Source organism: Diorhabda sublineata, chromosome 2, assembly GCF_026230105.1.
Source record: "Diorhabda sublineata isolate icDioSubl1.1 chromosome 2, icDioSubl1.1, whole genome shotgun sequence".
Taxonomy (NCBI): domain Eukaryota; kingdom Metazoa; phylum Arthropoda; class Insecta; order Coleoptera; family Chrysomelidae; genus Diorhabda; species Diorhabda sublineata.
This window is the reverse complement of record NC_079475.1, coordinates 36,305,718-36,329,688: the sequence shown is the minus strand read 5'-3', so window position 1 is coordinate 36,329,688 and position 23,971 is coordinate 36,305,718. Positions and strand designations below refer to the sequence as shown.

The 23,971-nt window shown below is 32.7% G+C and overlaps 2 protein-coding genes across 2 annotated transcripts in view; both read right to left on the bottom strand.

Annotated features, from left to right (window-relative positions):
- The window catches only part of LOC130453353 (methanethiol oxidase-like), a 355,984-nt gene that overhangs the window by 258,539 nt on the left and 73,474 nt on the right, over positions 1 to 23,971 (bottom strand). The window lies entirely within an intron of this gene.
- The window catches only part of LOC130453356 (ADP-ribosylation factor-like protein 4A), an 80,995-nt gene that overhangs the window by 10,901 nt on the left and 46,123 nt on the right, over positions 1 to 23,971 (bottom strand). The window contains exon 2 of the mRNA XM_056793055.1: positions 1,694 to 2,046. Coding sequence (XP_056649033.1) covers positions 1,694 to 1,898 — 205 coding nt within the window. The 5' untranslated portion in view covers positions 1,899 to 2,046. The remainder of the gene's footprint in view (positions 1 to 1,693; positions 2,047 to 23,971) is intronic.

Below are 23,971 nucleotides of genomic sequence, written 5' to 3'. Positions count from 1 at the left end.
GAAATTAGTATTTCCTGTTTTACTAATAATTTGATTGATTGACTTTCAGCGCAGCTTTTTGAAAAGGATTTATGAATTATATAGAACAGCAGTTCCTCTTCATTAAAACACATTGTATTTCTAAAAACACATATCGTTTTCTCATGTTATCAGCCAATATAAATAACCTAAGCTAAAGTAAACCTCTCTTAAGCGAAGCTATAGTAAACCTAATCTAACCTAATCTGATCTAATCTATCCGGAAAATAAAACCGTTCCTGGTTCTGCTTAGCATTATCAAGAAACATTTTCCAATCCGAATGTGAATGGAAGTAGAATAAATAAAAACATGAACAACAATTATTTTTTAAGTCCCCCAATTTATTAATAATAGGCTTTTGTTTACGACTTTTCGACATCTCGGACGTCGATAAATGGCTTCTACGACCTCTAAAACGATAGATTAACGTATTATTATTATGATCTTAAACCGAGGGGTGTAGCGAAATAATATATCTTTCCCAAGTAGTAGTTCTGGAAGCTATGAGAAAAGAAAACAAATTTGAAACCACGAAACAATGTCACCTCTTTGTAGATTGAAATCGATGTTTTGATATTTGTTAAAAATGAAAGAGAGAAGCATCGAAATTTTTGAAGCACAAGTCGCTCAACAATTTAACCTTTGTTATGAATAAATCGTCAAGAATGTATTCAGACGTCCTTGAAGTGGAAATAATCTTATTCCCGCATTTATCATCATTTATTTAGAAAGTTTGGTCATTATTGGGGCCGTAAATCAATTAAACAGAACATTTATTGGAGAAAATGTCAAAAAGTTTCCATTAGATAAGTTTGGAAAACATTATTTTATACATTTCTCATGAAAATTTTCTCATCTTAACGCACTTCTTGAATTATTTTATTATCATCGTTTTTCCAGATAGAATTTGTGGTCGCTGTGTATTCTGTCTGCTAACCACGACCCATCCGTTCTTCCGTAGATTATTCGTTTTGGTTTTTCAGCCACTCTTCGCCTATACCAAAAATATATTTCCTACAAGACTCTAAGAACGACTAACTTGCTCGCAGAATCTGCAGTTTTTGTTTGCACTCCCACCCTAGCTTGAGAGTGCATTCAACAGGTTTCAGAGCCTTCAAGGCCGCTTGTCTATAGGAGAGAATTTAATGTGGTTTCTAGAGAGGTCTCTATCTAAACACTCTGTTCTTCTAATGGTATGCTCCAAAAATGACCAATTCAGCTCCTTGTGTAAGCTTCAAATCATCTTTATATCAGAGAGATACATTTTGGGTTTTGCGGAAGATGTTTATTGACCCATGATTGGTGGTCATTTATTACCACTTCGAATGGGATGTCTCCATCATGGTGTTTATTTTGACCATAGATTTGTCACTGATTTCTAGCTTTATGAATTTTAATCTTTTCAGGTAACCTGTCAGATTTCCTGGCTTTAATTTTTTTTGTCTGAATTAGCCGCCCGAGGGCTCCTCTTCACTTTACAATAAAGAGCTGTGATAGGGCAGGTTGTCATTACCTCTCTGATGCCCATGCAGATCAGCCTTTGAATTTCGTTCACTATTTTCAGAGCTGTTGTTCGTTCAGTATTCGGCGAACCAACATATATACAAATCACTATTTGTTAGGTTTAGAAAGTTCGTAAATTATAAATCCTATAGATCGAAATATATCACTTACCCTTTGCTTTCCCAATCATCCCTTTAACTTTCTCGCAGTTAAATCCAATTGTGGGTACGGTGTTCAAATACTGATCGAACTTCAATCTGTACAGAGCAGTCGTTTTTCCAGCAGAGTCCAACCCCAACATGACCACATGTAATGTACCTTGGCCGGACGGTAAAGCATCTAAGAGGGATGCATTTTTACCCATATTAGCACCCATTGGTTAGAACAATTATTGTGGAATAACTAGGTATGAAGACGGAAACAGTTACATTTTGATTTTTGGTTGATTGAATGCGAACTGTATCCAGATGTTGAGTTACGATGCTCTACTTTGTAGTTTGAACATGGTATTTTCAAACGATAACCTGCAACAATAGGATCCAATTTATTCAAAATATAAAAATTAAAAAAAGTTTAATCAATAACTATAATATGGGACAAATTTATTAGTTGAAATACACTATCACTACATTAGAACAAACAATTGCCCATTAATTTCTCATGTTGTTTTTAAAATTCATTTAGGTTTATCTTGGAAATCATTTAAAGCAATTGTTAGGTAGGCCCTTAAGGATAGAACACTAGATATGTTAATGAGTTGTATTCACGAAATTAGCTGTAATGTTTGTAGCGAGAAATATGTTGGGCAAACTAAGAGATCTGTTAATATCTGGTTTAACGAGCATCTAGTTCATTTAAAGTATGAATGGACAGGATATTTGGGGATTAACGAGAGCGCTTTTAATTACAATCATGGAATAAATAAAAATAATGTTAAATTTTTATCCAACAAATCGTTTAAATGGTGACAAATTGCCTATTACTCATAGTATACTTTCCAGTTTACTAGTTACACTGAACGAAAAACTTCCCAATGAAGCAGTTTTCCCGTTTCTCGCGGAAAGAGATCCATTGGTGGAAAAATTTATTGTGTATAAATAGATGAAGCTAGTAAATTTCAGTCTCTGAAGATGATAATTTGGTCATCGAAACGCGCGTTACACAGTATAATTATGTATTCCACAAACTCCAACTCTGTCTAGATAATTTTTTTAGAAGAATATTCGGATTAGTATTTTCAATATTTTACATACAATAATATATACAAGGTGTACAAGTATGATGGATGTATCTAGACGTAACATCTACAAATCTAGAAGATAAGAGTTCTAAAAGGTGATAGAGTGGTGAGATATCAAAATTATTATTGAGACTGAAAAACCTTTCAAGGCCAGTCAAATTGAAAGCTTATGAAACAACAATGAGACCAGAGCCTAAAAAACAAAGAAAATAAACTGGAAATATGGAAAAGAAAAAACTTTATACTATATAACGGTATCAAAGTGACTGAAGGTATCTGGAGAAGACGTACGTACAAACAAAGACCTAATGACAAATAGAACGCCATAAGAAAAGAAGACTACAAGAAATCAAGCGGGATATAGATGAGGTAGGGATGACATAGTGGAGAGAAATAGCCAAGGATCGAAAAAAGTGAAGATTTATAGTGAAGGATAAATTTCTCTCTTTTTGATTATGAATAAACAGAGTAAACTAATAAACACTTTTCGAAAACCATAACTCTTAATGTAATTCTAAAAGAATGCAAATGTATAATAAATTATAATTCTACTTAAGTGACTCAAACGAATATCGACCAAGTCATAAGTAATTCAAATAATAATAATAATTATTAGACATACAGTTTACAGAGACGTTCTTTCATTTCTTAATTTTAATTACTAGCTCTTAGTGTTTGGTAATTATGATCATATGTTCCCTTGCTCAATATGTAAACATGTAATTAATTTAAACTGTGACCTTTCAACATACAAGATGGGAAATAAACAAATACACATTATTTTAATGATGTGAATACGAAGTGCGATAAAAGAAAAGAGGTAAATTACACTATCTACGAGTATATAGTTTAAACCTAAAATTAAATTATCTCATTAGAAATTAGCAATTTTCAAGATCTTAACTAATATTCCGGGACTTGAAGCAATGAATCAAAACTATAATAAAATATAAAAAATAGAATAGAATAGAATCAACTCATTTGTTGATTCTGCGAAATAGAGTCTGAATGCTGTTTTATTGAACAACGGCAATAAGAAACCTCCTATACCAATAGGTTAGTATAGGAGATGGAAGACCATCAATGGAAAGTGTGTAGTGATCGCAAAGTCATCGATTTGTTATTGTTCCTACAAGATGGATTAACTGAATACTCTTGTTGGGTTGTGGAACAGCAGAATCAGAGGGTATTCGAAACGAGTATGTTCTAGACGAAATGAATATCAAACTAAATCGTCAGTAGATACCAAAAAATATGATTCTACCCTCCTCACACATAAAACTGGTACCTCTGAAGAAGATAAACCAAATATTACAAAAGAAAAATTAAAAGATTGAATAATTTTTGACCCACAGATCCGTTCTAAAAGATCCTAAGTGATGAACAGAGGGAGTATTTCCAAGAAGATTTTTGAAGAGGATCATCAGGGATTTTAGGATGAAAATATGTTGGGAGGATTACTGTTGGTCTATAATTTGTTAATTTTAATTTTCTTCTTATTGTCCATACGAAGTTTTGAGAGTAATTAAGTATATTTAGAGCATACGTTGCAGAACATTTTTATTATTCTTTCTGGCTAACTATTACCTGAATATCTTTCATCTGGGGTATAAAAACCGTGTAAACTAGTGTTGCTGCTCGTCTTTAATTGGAAATATCCCCGGAAAACTTTTTTTGGAATAGCTCCCATCTCTTTTGTTGTGCTTTTCCCAACGCGAGTAATAGAGTGAAAACTTTCAAATCTCTCAAAAAATTTGTAAAAAACTTTCCTATATTATAAAAATGAGGAAAGGGAATCCATCTCCCAAACTTTCTCAATAACTACGACGGAAGCAGTGTTGAAGAATTAAGGCTGGTACCAAATAATTATTATTGTTAGATTTTTGTAAAAACACAATAGGCAATATGTGTGGAAATGAACCAGGTACTCACTACCCCTCTGTAACTGGAATTTGAGCTGTAAATTGTCTCAAGACATACAAGGATATATTAAAAAATTCTTAGCCTACTATGGAACCCAAAAAAATTTCAATGTCAAAATATTTTATTATTCAACATATTCTCCTCTTTCAAAAAAATGTTTCTTCTTGCTCTGTAAACCAGACCTCCACGATAGTCCTCTAGATAGACCTTCATGATAGTTGGACGGAGCCAAATCTGGTGCATAAGGGGGGTGTTCTAGTAATTCAAACCCTAAATCACGAATTTTTTTCATGAGATTTGTGTCCAGGGGCGTTGTCCTGCAAAAACAAAACCCCTTTGGATAGCTTTCCGCGTCTTTTCTCTTTAATTTTTTCCCGTAGAGTGGTCAGTAATGTCGAATAGTAATCTCCAGTTATTGTTCTACCCTTATCCAAAAAATCAAACATGATTACTCCATGACAATCCCAAAAAACTGAAGCAAGAACTTTTCCAGCAGATTTTTGGACTCGAAACTTCGTAGGTCTTGGAGAGCCAGAGTGTCGCCATTCCATCGATTGTTGCTTTGTTTTTGGATCGTAGAAATGTACCCAAGTCTCATCCATAGTAACAATTCGGTTTAAGTAGTCTACATCGTTTCCAATCGAGCACAACGCGATACTTCTACCCTTGAACGCTTTTGGTCAACATTCAAACATTTGGGGATCCATTTTGCAGCAATTTTTCCCATGTTCAAATTAACGTGAACTATATAATGAACGCGTTCGTATGAAATATTCAGTGCTTCATATGTCCGTTTTAGCCCAATTCGACGGTCTGCATCGATATTTTCGGGGACTGACTCAGAAACTGGCCTTCCCGATCGGTCATCATCTTCAATGGAAAATTTACCTCTTTTGAAGCTTGCAGTCTAATTTTTCACGGTCGCATACGAAGGACATTGATCACCAAGGATATTAAGCATATCTTTGTAAATCCGATTACCTCTTAACCCTTTTAAATACAGGTACTTGATGATGGCTCGATACTCCAATTTCGGTGGACATCTTTTTTCTTTTAATTTATTTGCGTAACTCTGGTTTACTTTTTTGACGTCAATCTTTACACTTACACTTCTAATAAGTTATTGTTCGTTGCTATGGTAACGCAATATTTTGTTTATGCATGGAACTGGTCTAGGCTAACTAGATATCAATACATCCTCGTAGTATAACAATCTACTATTTTATCTCCAAAGACTGTTTTTATTTTTCGTTATCTTCAATTTGAAACTTATTGTTAATGTATTGTACAAGATCCACAAAAACGTTTACAAGAGTTGTCCGAAACGTTTCCGACATACCCAAGAAACAATTCGTTTTTCTATACGTAATAATTTTTGTTTTTAAACATTGTCTCCCGGCACCCAACGCGTGATTAGCTGACGCATGCTTAATTCTTTAGTTAGTATATGGCAAATTTTGATACGCCGATAATCTTTCTAATTTTACATTACGCAGACGTAAATGATACTGCAGAGTTTCAGTTCACAGTGTCTATACAGTTCATTTGATAAGGCGAATTACCTTTCAAAACAAATAATTGATGACAACTCGATACTCATATTTTCCAATCTCAAAAAAATCCTCACAACTACTCACTTATACAGTTATCGAAAAAAAAAAACTAAGCGTCCTTAACGTCCTAACGTTCCAAATTGATAGTATTTGAAATAGGTGCAACATAAGTAATTGTCATTCAATATACTTTTTCGTATACAAATCTATTAATAGTTTGGTTTTTTATACAAACTAACAAGTAGATGTTTACAATTTGCGAGCCCACTAGTACTTGAATAAATAGATAAAATTAACTAATCAATGATCCTTCGCGTGTTTAAATATGAACATATTTTCCCTTCTGGATTCAAGTTAGATGATAAAGATAATTTATTACATCTAGATATATGTTTTGTCCCACTTTTGTATAATAATAAATTTTGTTGGAGGTGTATCGCTTTGCCCGCCGTGAGAAATTTTATTATAAAATTATTTTTCAACAGAATGCGTTTTGTTATGAAACTGGCCCTGGTGGAATGTGAAATAACACGCTTTTAAGAATTTTTATTTTCATGAAGCGAAACAATGAAATTGGAATTAGGAGGTCGTGTGGATTCAGGTTTGAGGTTGTAGAACAGAGTTATGGTGAAAGTATATAATAATAATGTTTTTATATTACTTATTACTTTAAATTACTTTCGGTAACACAGACGGTAGAAATATTATATTATATTAAGTATTTTCAATAAATAATTACATTTTATTCTCTCCCAAACAATAAATTTTATCGAGTTGAACAAAGTATACCTTTTTTTAAAAAAATCGATTACAAAATTAATTTTTGCTATCTTTTTGCCCTGTTAAATTTTGGGATTGTTCACCATTAGGCATGAGCCGCCCACGGCCTTCAGAAATTATATAAGTTGTGATTTTGCAACTTTAAATGCCTATAACTCAGAAACGTGAGATAGTATGTTACAATATCATTTTCACATCATCTACTCACTCCCAATTTTTTTGCATCAAGTCCTGAAACACCCTGTTTAATTCTATCAAGAATTTGTCATTAGATATTACGAATCAAATTTTACGCCGCGGAAGATAGATAAACGATTATATGCCCTCTTGGTTTAATCATTTCAGTTTTTCCGTGGGTATATATTGAGATAGTCAAAACTGTCAAAACGTCTTCAAATTTACGAATAAATGAAGCTGGTAACGTCTTAGTGCACGTTGAAATCGGAGAATACCGCTCGAGCAGTCGAAAATAATCGATTATTATTTTTCAGGTAACTCGACGTAATCGAATTAATCGAGTTCTTGTTTTACGCATATTACGCCTCGTTTCACCTTAAATAACCGATTATTTTCGAAGTTCTTTCGATATTTTAACAGTTTTGAATATTATATTAAAGTAATTTATCCGAAATTAGTTTAGAAACAGCTAATTTCAGTATTCAACCATTTATTTCGATAAAATTAACAAGTATAGTCCATAGTTCAACTACACAACATATTCGAGCTTTCGAATACTTACGTATTCATCATCGGGGTTGGAAATTATGATCAAAGTATTAACAAATACTTACATTAATTAATTGAAGATAGTGGTGTGTTGTTCTTTTCAACAAAATTATCAAATTCGTAGGATTAATAAATCAATATTCAAATTGACACGTGCCATAAATATGGAATCTGTTGATTCCGGTTGCTATTCAAATTGTTATCGGTTATATTATGAATGACATTAAATTTTTATAGGTTAGATTTGGTTAGGTCGTTATGAATGAAGATTTATTAGCGAAATTATGAATAACATTAAATTTTTATATATTTCACTCAATTTATAATGACACAACCTATAAAAATTTATTATTCACAATGATTGGAAAGCTCGGAATATATATTTGTATTTGTGCAAATAATATTCAAACTCAAAAGGAAATTATAGTGCTTATTTTAATTAATTATTGTGGCTGAAGTGACTTTTTTAATCAAAACAGAATATTAAGAATAATATACGTCCTTTTCTAGTGGTAAAAGCTTAAGAAGGATTTACATACACCCAAAAAATATTGTACATAATAAAATTAGTTCTACATGATGTTTGTAAATCTTGTGTAGCGTTTATATAAAGGCAGGTGAACGCAGCACGTTACATTTCATTATCTTTATGACCTAGAATGAGGTAAACATATCAGTCAAAAGAGATTTTTTACTAATGTTTATTCTTCAATTAATACTTTGAATAATTGAAACTTCAAATTTAACATCGGAAAGTTTTCCAGTTAAAATAATTTTCCTGCATAAAAATCTTACAAGAGAAACACGGTAATAGTCGATGAGACCAAGTGAAAGGGTTGTGAAAAAAAAATATAAATTTCCACGACTTGAAACCAGACGGTTGAGTTTCCAAACACACCCATCTCATAAGAAGAGCACCACGATACGAGTCAATCGAAAGAAATAACTTTCAAATAATAATAATTATAAAACTGACACAGAAACACAATTTATTAACGGATTGCAGATGGTATGTATGAGATCGTTGCTCTCCGTTTTCATTAAAAAAATAGTAAGAGAACCTGTTCGGAGAAATTGTACGCATAACTTTGTTTACACTTTCTGAAAAAGGTTAACAGTAAAAAAAAAAGAGACGTGTATCTCCCTATATATCATTATATGAGACAGATACGAAGGTGGAACGATATGGAAGTGTGTACAGACAAAAATTGACAACATTGTCTCGATAATTCTGGTAAATTGGAGCAATTTATCGGAAAAACTTTTCATCGTCTATTGGAAAATTTAACCAATTTTTCGAGGTTTCGTAAACTCAAACCATTTCTCAAAAGTACTGATCACTTTTTGGACCTGTCTACGATATTCAAACAATTACGCAGCTTCTTACAAGTTTCAAGAAATTTTTCTGGTGAAGTAATAATAAATTTTTGGAAAATCAAGCAATTTTTAGAAAATTTAATGATAATTTCTCGATACTTCTGATCACTGTTTGGGACTTTTTGCAAAAATTCAAGCAATTCATCAATATTTGCACAGGTTTCTGAAAAATTAAAGAACTTTTCTAAATAAAAATGCATTTTGCAAAATTCAATCAATTTCGGGTAATGTTTTAAGCGTTTCTGGAAAATTCAAGGGATTTTTCAACAATTCCATAGCTTTCTAGGAAGTTCTAGTAACAAAATTTTGGCGATGTTTGGAAATTTCTGCAAATATCAAGCAATTTTTAGAAAATTGAATAACTTTTGACAATTTCTGGATACTTCTGATCACTGTTTGGGACTTTTTGCAAAAATTCAAGCAATGCATCAATATTTGCACAGGTTTGTGGAAAATTCAAGAACTTTTCTAAATAAAAATGCATTTTGCAAAATTCAATCAATTTCTGGTAATGTTTTAAGCGTTTCTGGAAAATTCAAGCGAGTTTTCAATAATTCCATAGCTTTCTAGGAAGTTCTAGTAACAAAATTTTGGCGATGTTTGGACATTTCTGGAAGCAAATTTTTCCAATTTCGATTAACTTCAGGAAGATTCAACTGATTTCTTGCTTACGCTCTTGGAATTTCTAAGAGCTCGAACCAATTTTTAACATTTTCATAGCTTTCTAAATAAACTTTCCTAATTTCCGCAATTTTCCAAAGTTTGGTTACGTTGTGGGAAAATATTTAGGAAATTGAAGTAAATAATCAAAATACTGACAATTTTCCTGATACAAATTTAAGTAAAATTAAAAACCAGGACAACCTACAAGCAAAACTAACGATTTTAAAAGCAAAAAAGTGTTGTTAAAGAGAATAAAATAAAACGCACAAAGAATTAGCTGTCGATAGCTCCAAACTACTCGTTGAGCACCGAAAAAGCGTGCGAGCTCGAACTATTACATATAAACTTATTATTATTTCGAATTTCGGTATGAAATTTCAGGAATTGTTTTTTGAAAGTAAAATGATTTAAAAATGCGGAAAAAGAATCAATTTTTTGAAAATTGTAACCGATACTAGTCCCTTAATGTGTTTTCAATATACCTCGAAGCGAAACATATAATGAACACACATCTCAACTAAGAAATATTGCGTTGTCTTTTGGATAAAATAGATGTTTCAGCTGTTTTCTCTATCTTTATTATACAAATCCACTAGTGTTTGTTTAAAAAAAATTAGTTTGTAGATAAGATACGAGGCAGACACGAATCAGCATAATACTCAAATTTTAACTGATGAGTTTGAAACGTGCTTTGAAAAAACTTCACAGCACGATATACACTGACAACATCAAAGACATACGTTTATATATATATATATATATGTATATATATATATATATATATATATATATATATATATATATAGAGAGAGAGAGAGAGAGAGAGAGAGAAATAGAACGTGTTTTAATTGTAGAACAAATTAATCACAATCATGTTTGCTGAATATTAATGGTATTGCAAGCAATAACAAGCCGCCTATAGGTAGCTCTATCTAAAATAAGTTGTATTACGGAGGCCGTATTTTTTTTCAACCTCTGATCGCTCCGTGTAGATGTAACGCAGGCAGAAGAAAGCGGGTATGCATTGTAGGCGACTACGAAGCTCTTGCACTACACACTCCGCTATTGTTGATACTCAGACGTCAGTCGGCGTTGTGCTACAACCACGTAAACATGTCCGCCATTATTGATGCTCCCGTCAAATGTGAATTGCGAAGTGTGATTCGTTTTCTACAGGCTGGAGGCAATAGTTTTCTGCATGAGTGATGTGCGTAAATGGTGTTGAAAGTTTAGAGATGGCAGTAATGAGTTGTATAATTAAGGGGGACAAGGATGCAAATCTGTCGTTTCAGATGACCTGGTTCGACAAGTTGACAGAATGGTTGAAGAACACCGCAGATTCACCATTACTGCTTTGTCTACGGAATTTCCAGAAGTTTCAAGGTTTGTTTTGTACTCTAACTGAATGGTTAGGCTACATAGGCGACAACTTTCTTTAAAGAGGCTATTGAAGAGGAGCTTGTCCACAGGTATGACAAATGTCTCAATCTCTTCAGTGATTATGTCGAAAAATAACCGTAAGTATATCAATATTTTGGTAATAAAATTATTGTTTTATATGAACTTGTCTTTTATTTATAGCCTATCGGAGGTTTTGGGTACATTGACAAATACTTCTTGAGTATATAATGGGTTAAAAAGATGAAGAAAGTGATTCTATAGTTGCATCTGCTATATTTTCAAGCTCCCGCATATTATATTCCTCATTAATTTCATTTTCTATAGCTTTTTGTGAATTTTTGACAACTTTGACAAATTATTTTACTCGATGTAGATTCACACCCCACCTACGCTAGTGAATAATTAGAGGAAAATGATCTTAAAGTCGAAACTCACTAGCAACACGCCACGCCACCCCACGTCATGCGACGTCCGTTCACGTGGTACATTATGGTGTACACATTTGGAACAAGCCACTCGACGACACGCTTATTTTGTTATATAATTGTTTTAAAAAGAAAAATTTTCTTTAGCTTTGAGTATGTTATGAAGAGCAACTAGTAGTTCGTCTAGTGACCCAGAGTTTTTAAAAAAATCAATTGCGATAAAACTTTTCCATAGACTGGCATTCAAAGGAAAGACAAGGACATTCACACGTCTTAAAACGCGACGATTACATCTGAGAATTTTGAATCGTCTCACTTGGGATAACGTGGCGTGGAGTGGCGTGTTTCTAGTGGGTTTTGATCTTTATCATTTCGATATTATCTATTCATTTCAATCAGGGCGTTTCATCTGGATTATTCAGACATACAGATCATATCCGATTATATTTTTCCAAAAGATCTCCCGCTAAAAGTAATTCTTTATCAATTTTTTATGTAGTAAACCGTGGATAACCTTTTATCCAGAAGTATGATGGAATTAAATCCAGCTTCGGTATGCATTTTTCTTGATAATTTTTTACCCTAAAACTCACAATTACCTCATCTAACGAGCGTTTCGATAACCAAGTTATCGTCCTCAGAGAACAGTATGGTCAATATGAATACCACCTACGGTTCTAGAAATTCCAAATTGCAATTTTGTTATTTCTCTCAAACTTTCCGTTAACAGCGTGATTTTATTATGGAAATGATGAATTTCCATAATAAAATCACGCTGTTATCAATAATATCTTGTCTATTATCATTACTCACTTATTAAGGTAACCTAACCTACACGAATGGACTATAATTTCACGACGTTCGCGCGTTTAAAAATCTGATTAACAAATTCTGCCGATCTGTTTGAATTTAAAGTGTTCAGTTATAATGAACGGTTATCACCTAATACTGTATCAAAATATATTTCTCAGTAATACTATCTGCGAAATTAGCGTATTATCCTTTCGGGTCATGTATAATCCGACAATGGCGCACACGCTTAATAAAAAATTCATAACTCCGAAGGCGACTCTTGTAGCCCAATTAGAATGTTAAACATGATGTAATACGAGTTAACAAAGCGAAAACGCACGCGAAGCATTTTAATTGTTTACAAGCTAATGACTTTTTTCCATTATAGTCAACGAACTTTTAGCTTTTGAAAAATTGTTATAGATGAATACTCGTTATTGAAATACAAAATATATTGTTTATCGTGATGAAATAACGGTGGTATGCTATTACATCTACAGAAATATGGGAAAGAGAATTCAGAGATTTACAAAATCGATGCATATCACCATCAAAACTGTGAAAGATAAAAAAGTTTACAAACTTTATCATTAGAAAGGGAGACTCGTTGGTTTATTTCTGAGAGGATTATTTCTGGAATGGCATCGATATAGAAAAACTTTTCCTCTGCAGGGCTGAGATTGCAATGGTTAATGAGAGACTTTTAGTCTGGTATCAATGGGAGCAAAACAATGATTCAACGTACTAAACAACTTTTTGGAGACTGTGATAGACTTTATTTAGGTTACAGGGAAACCACAGAAATCTTACAACATCGACTATCGAGTATAAGTAGTCGAAACCGATGATAAAGAAGTTTTCTCTTAGGTTTAGAGGAAAGGAGCCGTCTAATGGTAAACCAGGGAGCAAAGACTGTCGTTGGCCGTAGAATTGTTTAATTCAATGGCGTAAATCACCGTATCGCGATTGTAGGTCATTTAGAGGGCTCTGATTGAGATAATATCAATATGTTCCTAAACATTGTTAATAAATTTGAATCGGCGTTGTCGCAAAAATTGCGTACAGCGGGAGGTTTGACGAGGGTGAGACAATACCTGACCCTTGAGGCAACCTAATGCGCCAGGCAAGGAAAGTTCATACCACCAAGAGTTACGCCTGGCTGTTGACTGAAAACAATTGACTTAAACAACAAATCAGTTGTTACTAATTACATAAAATTCACTAATTATATCAAATAGTGTAATAAACTACCCTCGTTATATAAAAATAAGTAGGTCCGGCGTTGTTCTTGGTGGTGTACGCTTGCCTGCTTCATGAGCCAGGCTTTGCCTCGCCCTCGTCAAACATCAACCCGTCGCGATTTACGCATTCTTCGCGTATTCGAATCGGCATTTGTATTGGCAAAACCTGAGTATCAACTGGTCGTAGGACAAGAACATTTTCAACTGTTGGATGGGTAGGATGCAGTAGACGTTTGCTCTATATTCGTAGGTTTTAAACGTATCAAGTAGAGTGAGATTGTGGGTTCGTCCAAACTCTCCCACAAGTGCCTCGATGAGAAAGTCTCCGTACTTTGTTCAGAGTATCATCGTTCAGATCGGCCGTCCAACTGAGAGGGTAAGTGAATTGTACTCGTATATAGACGGTTTCTCTGCATATCTAGATAGAGGAATGGCTTGGGTTTTTTGAGGTTTAAAAGTCACCAATCCGAGAATTGGATCAGGAGATTATAGTATCGGATATTGGGAGAGCGTATATCTGATGAATGATGGAAGAACATTTATTGTGACGGTAGAAAATGTTGGTCACTGTCTCACTGTATATATGCAGGTGCAGCAGCAGCATTACGTGTTCTCAGTTCTGCAAAAAATATTGACAAAAAACACTAAGCTCTCGATCTATTAAGCTAAGAACTAAATCCTTTGCTCTGCCTTTAACCCACAAATAGATTGTTTTTATTTTTTATTACAGTTTCTGTTAAAAGTCATTCTATGATAGATGTTTTAGTATTTCTAATGCGGCTCGGAAGTATTCGTAGTTTTAAAGTTATGAATATGATTTTTCATTAAATCAGAACTGTCGTTTTTACGCTTCTTTGTATGTACATATGTACATAAACATCGAACTCAATTTACGAAATAAACCATCTGGTGTTTGTTTGAAAATATGACCAATACTGTATAAACGTTTACGATCAAACAAAAGACATTTGATTGTATGTACTGTCTGATGTCTCATTCTTTATTCTCTTCACACATGTATTATGCACCCGCATAATTGAAATGTGGGTTTTATTGATCTTCAATCAAACATAAACTATTTGTTCATTGTTCTAATAATCAACACCCTCCAATCAGACATTTCGTTATCCGATGTCTCATCAACTTTATTTACATAATCAGAACAATAATGGGAATATAATTAAACAAACGGAAATTTGGACTATTGAATATGTTTGATAAATCTGTTAAAGTATAAAATGTCGGGTTCAGGAACTTTATTTCGAGGAAAACAGCGATTGTCGTATCTTAATCTTTTCACCGTTTTGTTTAATTTTATCACTATCACACACGAAAAGGTCAGTTCAAATAGAACATACATTTTCTAATCAAATTTTGAGATTTAGGTTCAGAAATTTATCTATATATGTATTAAATATGTGTAACATCTAAGTTGGAATTTCTGGAACGATTGGCGATATTCATATTGAATATACTGTTTACACCAACACTCACAATTACACTGTCTGACGTGCGTTTCGATAGCCAAATTATCGTCTTCAGAGACTGAGGGTGTAGTGGCTGTGTAAACAGTGTATTCAATCCCCACATATGTTTTTTGTTTTGTTTTGAACGTTATTTCTTCTTCTTCTTCTTACGTTAGGACTAGGTCCTGTATTTTCATCAAGGGTTTGCCAGGAGTAGTTGGGATGCTGAGGAGCAGCTTTCATACCACCTTATAGGTGGTCGTCCAGGAGGTCGAGTTGTGTCTGGTTTCTTTTCTTTTGCAATTTTTGCTAACAGTTCATTTGGCATTCTGTCAACATGGTGTCTCCATTCTCTTCTGCGGCTTCTTGCCCATCTTACTACATCCTGAATATCGCACATGTCCCTTATTTCTTCATTTTTCTTCCGAACGTTATTTATAGCGTATAATTATAGTAAATTCATCTATTCCAGCACAGAGTAAATGCTCCAAATATGCAATTTTAAATATTACATTTAGTGATGATCGAGACTGGTTTTGGTCTTGGTCTTGCAAGACCACAACTGAGCATGCAAGACTTTTGTGGTCTTGTGGTTTTTTGGTGGTATTCGTTGGCCGTTAGTTTTTCCTAATGTTGGCTAAAACTAAGTAATTAGTTGTTCAATGTTAAAAAAAATTGAAATATTGATATAACCTCTATTATTGTAGCACACCTTTAATATAGTTAAAAAAATAATTAATCTCAAACAGTAAAATATAAAAAAATGTGCCAACACGGCAAACAGTTCATGTTACTCCGAGCCTTTTGACGTAAGAAAAAAAATAAAACGTCATATGTGTAAAAATTATGACATCATATTTGATAAAGCTTGTTTGTCTGAATTATAAAACATTTATCTAGGTAGGGGTGACGTAAGAAAAAAAGGAAATTAAAATGTGTCCCATTCACTATCTTACATGGGCCAAAGCCTAGTTAAACAAGTCATTCCATGTCTAATTGGTTACTTTAAGTCTTTTTAATCGTCTTATAGGTCAACGTAGACCCAAATTTTTAAATCTTCCCATAAATAAAATCTATGGAGGTAAGATCAGGTGATCTAATTGGCTTCACTTCATTGATGTACGTCTTGTAATTCACTTTCCTTCTAAATGGTTATCCAGAAACCTTCGAAACCATAATGTGGTTGTATACAATCTTATTGAAACTAAATAACCGAGATTCAAGTTTTTTCTGAATGTAGTAGGGAATTTCCAGAACACAACAGTGTCGATTTACTATATCACTTAAACCAAATGTTACACTTATAAGATAATTTGGATTTTCATCAAAATGCCTCATGAACATTTCACAAAATTCGGATCATTTCCTGAGAATTTGTGAACAAGTTGAACTTAGCATAAGTCTTTCTCGAAAAACTTTATGACAAACGGCATACTTTTTGTGATTGTTTCATAGGGGTTGTCTTCTAATGACTTTGCACCGTCGCTGGGACGTAACTCTTTTTATGGCCACATGCAAGACCAAGACTAACTTAAAATCTCGTCCTGCATTTACTCATCACGTAACTGTCTATGTAAAAATAGGGTTAAGCTCGTAATGATACGATGGCAAGTATGTAACTTTAATACCATGTCCACGAATCATTTGATCGATAAATTTGATACTTGTATTAAACTATATATAACTGAATTATAGTATTACCACGTAGCCATTGTTGAATTTCAGTTTTTTGATGGTTTGAAGCAGGAATAGTTTCTCTGGAGATACTAAAACTACAATTCAAAGCGTACATACGTACATTTTTTTTCAGACACAAAAACCATGTACTTGCTTCCAAATATCAATTGACACTATATATGAGATTCACTAAAAAACTTCCAAGAATAGCTTCCCGACTGTTTGTGATGGTTTTTCAAACTTTTGAGCTGTATATCCAAAATTTCGTTTACAAAATTTTGATGTTTTTCAGAGATAGTTGCGTCGCCATATGATTAGGTATCCCCATTTTTTTATCAATCTCGATATCCTGTTATACTAAACAAATTAGCAACTTAAATTTGCGCAAGGTTGACGTCATATGTTGGCAATTACATCGTAATCTTTGATTTGAGTAAATATATTCATGAGAATCAGACATTATGTATTGTTTGTTTTATAGCCCTCTATTTAATCTCATCCAATTCATATTTTTATAAATAAATTGATTTGTTGTAGTTAATCTATTATTTTATCTACTAAACAAAATAATAAACTTGGCACCACAAGTATGTAGATTTGACTCTTTCGAAATTGGGCTCCCGCAATTTTCTACTGTCGTCGCCACCTCATTTTTTGGCTATAGAAAACGGAAAAATCATCCGATTTCAATTCATTTTTTTTTTCAAAACTTTTAGCGGATTCACAAAAAAAATATGGGAATAAAAAAAATAAAAACTTATTTAAGTTTCAGTATTTTTTATGTTCATGTAAACGCACTGATTCATGTACAATAATTGTTGATAACTTTTTTACAAGTAATCGAAGGAAGAGGAAAACGACAACTATTATTAGGGAGAATCTAAAAGATTGGAATAAGTGTATAGAATTAAAAGGAAACTAGTTAGAAAAATAGAAAAAAAAATTCTTGTTTCTTGGTTAAGTCGGAAACATTTGGTTAATCCTCGTAATATGCATAACCTTTAGGTTATTACTAGAAATTAGGGTGGATTGGGGAGATTCGTTATTCCAATTTCCAATGCAACAACATTTTTCTGTTTAAATATAAAAACCCTTCCGGTTTTTAATGATTTTGATTAATAATGTTTAATAATGTTTTAATAATGAATAATAATTAATAATGTAATAATAATAATACGAGCAAGTTCGCGAAATGGGTCCTTAAGCCGGCCCTGCTTGGCTACAATGGAATTTTAAATTTCGGTGGAAATCGTTTGATCTAAAAGTTTTTTAATGGCAAGCGGTTTATTTCCATTGTTTCTTTTGAATAATTTCTAGAATGTTGTAGAAGTTTGGAGAATTCTATTTGTGGTATATAAATAAATTTATGTAGTGCAGTTTAGTTCAGTTTATAATGAATAGTTGTAAGGAACAGAACGAATTAGCAAAGTAATTGAAGAATGTAAATAAATTATTTAAGTTAATTAAGTGATAGTGATAAGTGAATTATTGTAAGTTAGTTACGTGTTGATTAATTAATCCCACGAATAGAATTCATACAAATAAATAAGAAAAACATTATAGTAAAACTTTCTTCGACAAAAATAAAAGTATACATGTGAATACGATCTATTTAGATATTTTGTTCGTTGTAAACACGAAACTACTGGAGTTAAGGTATTTCTAGTTTTCCCTTTGTGATTTCTTTAGTAAATTTTATTTATAAACAAGATTATCTGATTTAAATAATAAAAATCCTGAAAATTACTATAACCATTTTATAAAAAGTTACAAGCAGCTGGTAGGTGATGAATTGATGAGAACGTCTTCGATGAAAAGATTATGTGCGGAAGTTCTCGAGACGTTTCAATAAATTTCACACCATTGCTGTTTGAATAAATAATACCGTCAGGACTACTACCTAAAAACACGACGTTCTTTTTATAAATAAGAACTTAATCTCCTTGCTGTTTTGCTAACGTAATTTACAACGCTTTTATGGTGGTGAACAGTATACTCAACTTTAAATTCAGAGGGCGTCTCGTTCGTAAGGATTTCACATGTGAAAATTCAGAGTTTAAAAGTTTAAAGCAGCTGTGACAGCAAGAAAAATATGTGAGGTTTAATAGGAAGATACTGTTAATGCCTGCTTTGGAGAGTGAGGTTACAAAGGAAGCTGTAGAAAACCAACCTAGTACCAGCTCTTGTCCTGCCGAAAGATGATAAGTTTTATTAGGCGCTTTGTTACTTCCACTGAACAATGCTTTTACCTAAACAACCCGAACATGGAAAATCAGTGGTTAGACGAAAGAAAATTACCAGAACCCAGGGAGATGTCGATTCGAGCGGAAGTCTTGCTGTGTCTGATGAAATTATGAAGGTTTAGCATATTATTTCAGATGATCAAGCTATCAATGCCGAGGTATATAGCGGATAACTGATAGAATAATATGAGTTTTAATCGCAGGAATATCCAGGTTTAATTGGGGTTCTCTTACAACTAGATAATGCGAAATGATATCTAAGAAATTGGTGGTATAGGACCCCTAGCACATGCAGCATTTATTCCGGACGATGCACCGTCAGATTACTATTTATTCAGATCCATGGCGAAAGTCTCGAGTGGAAAAAAATTCAATCCAAAGGAGATATTCAAAATGTATTATAATTTTTTGTAACTGGTCCAGAAGAATGGTTTTACCAAGGTCTCAGATAACTTGAACGTTGAATTAAAAATATAGAATACTATGGGCTATACTTCGATAATCAAGGTTTTATTTTTGTATGATTATTTAATGAACAAAGTAAACATTGGAAATCTACAAACAATTTACGAACTAGATATTTTATTTATGGATATTCTTACGAAACGTTTCCTATTGCCTTTCTTCTCTACATATATTTTATCCCTTGTATTGATATCAAAAGAGAGTCTGTTAATCTATTCAAAAATCGATCCCATATGGGTTGTTTACCGTTCGTAAATGCTGCTACCTTTGTAGTAAGATATAAGATTAAGTTCTGTCGCTCAACACATGTTCGATAGGAAGCTAGTTTGTTTATTTTATTATCATCGTACGCATATCAAACTGCGTGCAGCTGTGAATGATTGTTTGTTTTAATTAATTTAATCAAATTATTAGTACTGCTTGTTGAAATGATTTAATGTTATATTATTATTTATAACGAAAATATTTTTGCACTTTTCTTATTGCCTGAAAACTACGTGGTTCATCATTTCACATGGTTTCTATCTGTAGATTATTTTTTTGTTCTATTGTAATCAATCTGATTTATATAGTATTGAATCCGAATAGAAAATGTCTTTATGAGATAGAAAACATTTTAACATTCATGTTTAAACATTAATTAGACCATGTAGCTGCCACGTCTGGTGTGTACAAAGCGTAACCAATTTTCACAAACGTTTTGCAGCATATGCGGCCGTATATCATCAATAACTAGTGGAATGTTGATTTCTAGTGGATTATAGACGTAGACGAGTTACTTTACATAATCTCAAAAAAAAAATAATTCAATGGGAATAAATCACACGATTTTGGTTGTTGAATTGGACCATTACGTAAAATTATACTATCATCAAAAGTAAACCAATTTTAGGGAGGACTATGTGGCGTGTTGTGGCCAGTGAAAACCACATGTCAGTAAGATTAATATCAGCTGTTTGAGGTACGAAAATTATCAATGAATTCGCAAGCCCATAAAGCACACCAAACAGTAATTTTCTATGGATGTAATGAATTAATCTTACAACAACTGGACAATTCTGTTTATTTACGTACCTATTCAATTAAAAATGAGATTTACCGGAAAATATAATGGAACTTCAATATTATTATTAATTTGTGCTTAAGCCCATTTGACGGTTTGGCAGCACCTTCGACTTTAATCTGGGCTGAAGTTGAACTAAAATCAATGCCATCGATATCAAGAAATAAAGAAGAAATTGAGCAAATCCTAAACAGACAAACTGGGATGTTTTATGATGCAGATGATAATGAAGATAATGTACCACCAGTTGTAAGTAGAAAACTCTTAAATTACAGGAAAACACCAGTTCACCGTGAAAGGAAATTAAAAAGATAATAAAGACGTCAAATACAGGTAGAAGTGCTACTAAGCATAAACATGTTGGTTGCGAGAAATATAAGGTGGCAGATTTGAGGCAATGTGCTAAATGAGGAAAGTGGTGCCATGAAGAGTGCGTGTTTTGTCAGCAAACGATACGGACACTTTCGAGTGTCCTAATGGCTTCTAAATAAGGAAATTTATTGCTTTTTTAAGACTTTATGCATAATTAAAACATATATATATATATACAGGGTGCTTCTATATTCAACGCTCTACCACAGAGAGATCACAATACGGGGCCTAGTTGCTGAGATATAGGGTGTTAAAAATTTTAAGTGAAAATCAAAAATTTGCCATAATTTGCCGATTTAAAGCAAAATTATTAATTAAGTTTGTTTATGTCAAAATATTACTTTATTAATGAACATAATGGTCACCAGATTAGAAAAAAAATTTAAAAGGCGTTCTTGATTTATGGCAAATTTTTGATTTTGATTTAAAACTTTTAGCACCCTATATCTAGGCAGCTAGGCCCCGTAAGGGTTCGTATTCCTACATATAAATGTATCATTTATTGAGATTTCTCTGTGGTAGCGCATTGTCGGTCGAATATGGAAACACCCTGTATATGATTATTAATCTTAATTACAAAATATAAGATACCAATTTTGTTGGTTTATCTAAGAGAGAGCCTTAGGCCTTATTATCCGGCCGTAGTATAAAAATGCCTTTAGATCATTTTTAAAAATTTTCAATATTGTTATCGATTACAGAAAAAATTGTTTTATTTTCAATTTTTCTTGTGATAGTTTTATGGATTTAATTAATATTAGGATTGGTTGATTTGGATATAACCCACGCAGGTAGACGTCCTGAGCTCGAAAGATCAAACCATTTTCTGATAAACTGTGTCTTATTCTTCGATTCCACCTATTTCTTTTGTTGCCATGACTGTTTTAATTTTTGTTTTCAATAATACCCTAACAATACATCTACTGTGGGTATAATGAAATGTCAGACCAAACTCAACAATAAATATAATTTATGAAAACTAAAAATCACGCTTTTAAAGTACTAAAAAGTTACAAATAAGCTTGAAACAATAATGAATTAATATAACTAGTATTATTGTAAAAAAAGTGTTGATGTATGAGAAATATGAAACAAATCGCCCCACGCGTTTTCACAATAATATTAGTTATATTCATTCAAGCTTAATTTAAAAATTATTTTCAACTTTTTAGTTGACCTATATCTCGTCGAAACAGTGTAGCTGATAAGTGTTTACTTTTCAACATGGAGATTGGAGGTTCGAATCCTCTGTCGAACGAAATTTTGATTAAATAAGCCTCTTGCTCTTAGTCCCTAGGAAAGTTACAAACAAATAAACCCACGTACATTAAAATGAGGCGTTTTTGACAAAGTTATGAACATCTAAAGCTAATTGGAGATAGAACGATACATTACAAAAGAAACAAGGTTTATCTCTGGTAATAATTTTAGAAAATTTCACAATAATTATGTTTTATTAAGCAAAAGCTGACGTGTTTTATACAAAGTCAACGTCGTTATAAAGCGTATAACATCTCGTAAAATATCCAAATATTCGACTAATGAAACAGCATCTTATCTCTCAGATTAATATCGTCAGTCTAGCTTAATTTGAGAATAAAAAAACACGTAGGTTTACGAAATCCGGTGGTTTACAAACCGAAAAAGCCGACATATTCAAAACGGCTGTGTCATAATGTTAATTTCACTATTAATTTCATCCACCTACTTATACTGAATGAACGAAATTATTATTTTCCCTTTTTATAACAACCAATAATGTCTCGACTTCGTGGGCGTTGTAATGTATCAAGTTTCTCGTTCACACTAAGATGATTCACAATTGAAACATAATGGTAAAGTGTTCCATTGGACGACAACCCATAAACCATCATTTTTTGTCAAATAAGAAACTTTCTGAGATTAGTTGGAATAGTTATTTTCAAATACGTGTTCAAAAAATTCAGGATAACTTGAGAAGTAGATTGATGAATGTTGTTTAAAGCTATCGTACTGTTGCTCTCGATTATTGGATGAGTCTTTTGAAGTTAAGCTTAAGATTATTCTCAAGTTAGACTTTTTCAGCCTGACAATCTTCCTCAACTTATTTTAGGGCTTGCCATGTATTCTCTAATTTCTTCAGTATCGAATTTGGAATATCGATATTCATGATTCGGCCTATCTCTTTGGAGGACTACCTCCTGATCTTCTAGTAGTTGACTTCTTGAATGGTTTTTTCTTCAGCTGACTCTGTCGACGTATGCCTTCTTCTCTCGTCTTCTCCTTCGAAACTCATCTGATCTTACATCTGTTCGTTTCCAATAATTCTGCGATGGAAGCCAGATGAAAGACAAACAATGAGAGTTTAGTAGATGTTATATAAATTTTGGATTATTTGGTAGTCAAAAAAGATGGTTATAATTGACTGTTCGGGCGAAAGAGGCGGTACATGTGGCGATATGTTTGTGGGAGTGAGAGATATATTTAAACGCATGGAAAATATTGTATAGCTTGCCTACACGCCGAAGAAACTTTTGATTTGATGGTTTAAAGTTATATCCCAAAAACTAATGGATTAACCTAAGTATTTAAATCTAATTTCAACACTGCCACTTATGTTAACATCCCTAATAATAAATAATAAAATGTAATTATGAGTAACATATTAAAGAGCGATTCTTGTGTGTACTAAGTTCATAATCATTATCATTTACAAAATCAAAATACGATTTTACGAGACTCACTTTCGCAATTTATTACGGGATTATATAACAATAACTGTGTTTTTTCTTATCATTTAAAAGATAAATCTGATACATCCACCTGTGACGATCAAGTGGTGTGAAATTGCTACGTAAAAAAGCCGGAACTAAGTGCCTGGTTGACTGAATATGCGGGAAATAATAGTACATGTTCTTGTTTTTATTTATATCCCCCATTGTTTCGAGCTATTAAAAAAAAATAGGATGAACAATATTGGTATAAGGCCGGAAGTAGGAACTTTATGGTAATTGAGGAAATTTGGGGCTTTTTATTAAATTTTACAAGTGAGGCAAGGTCGGA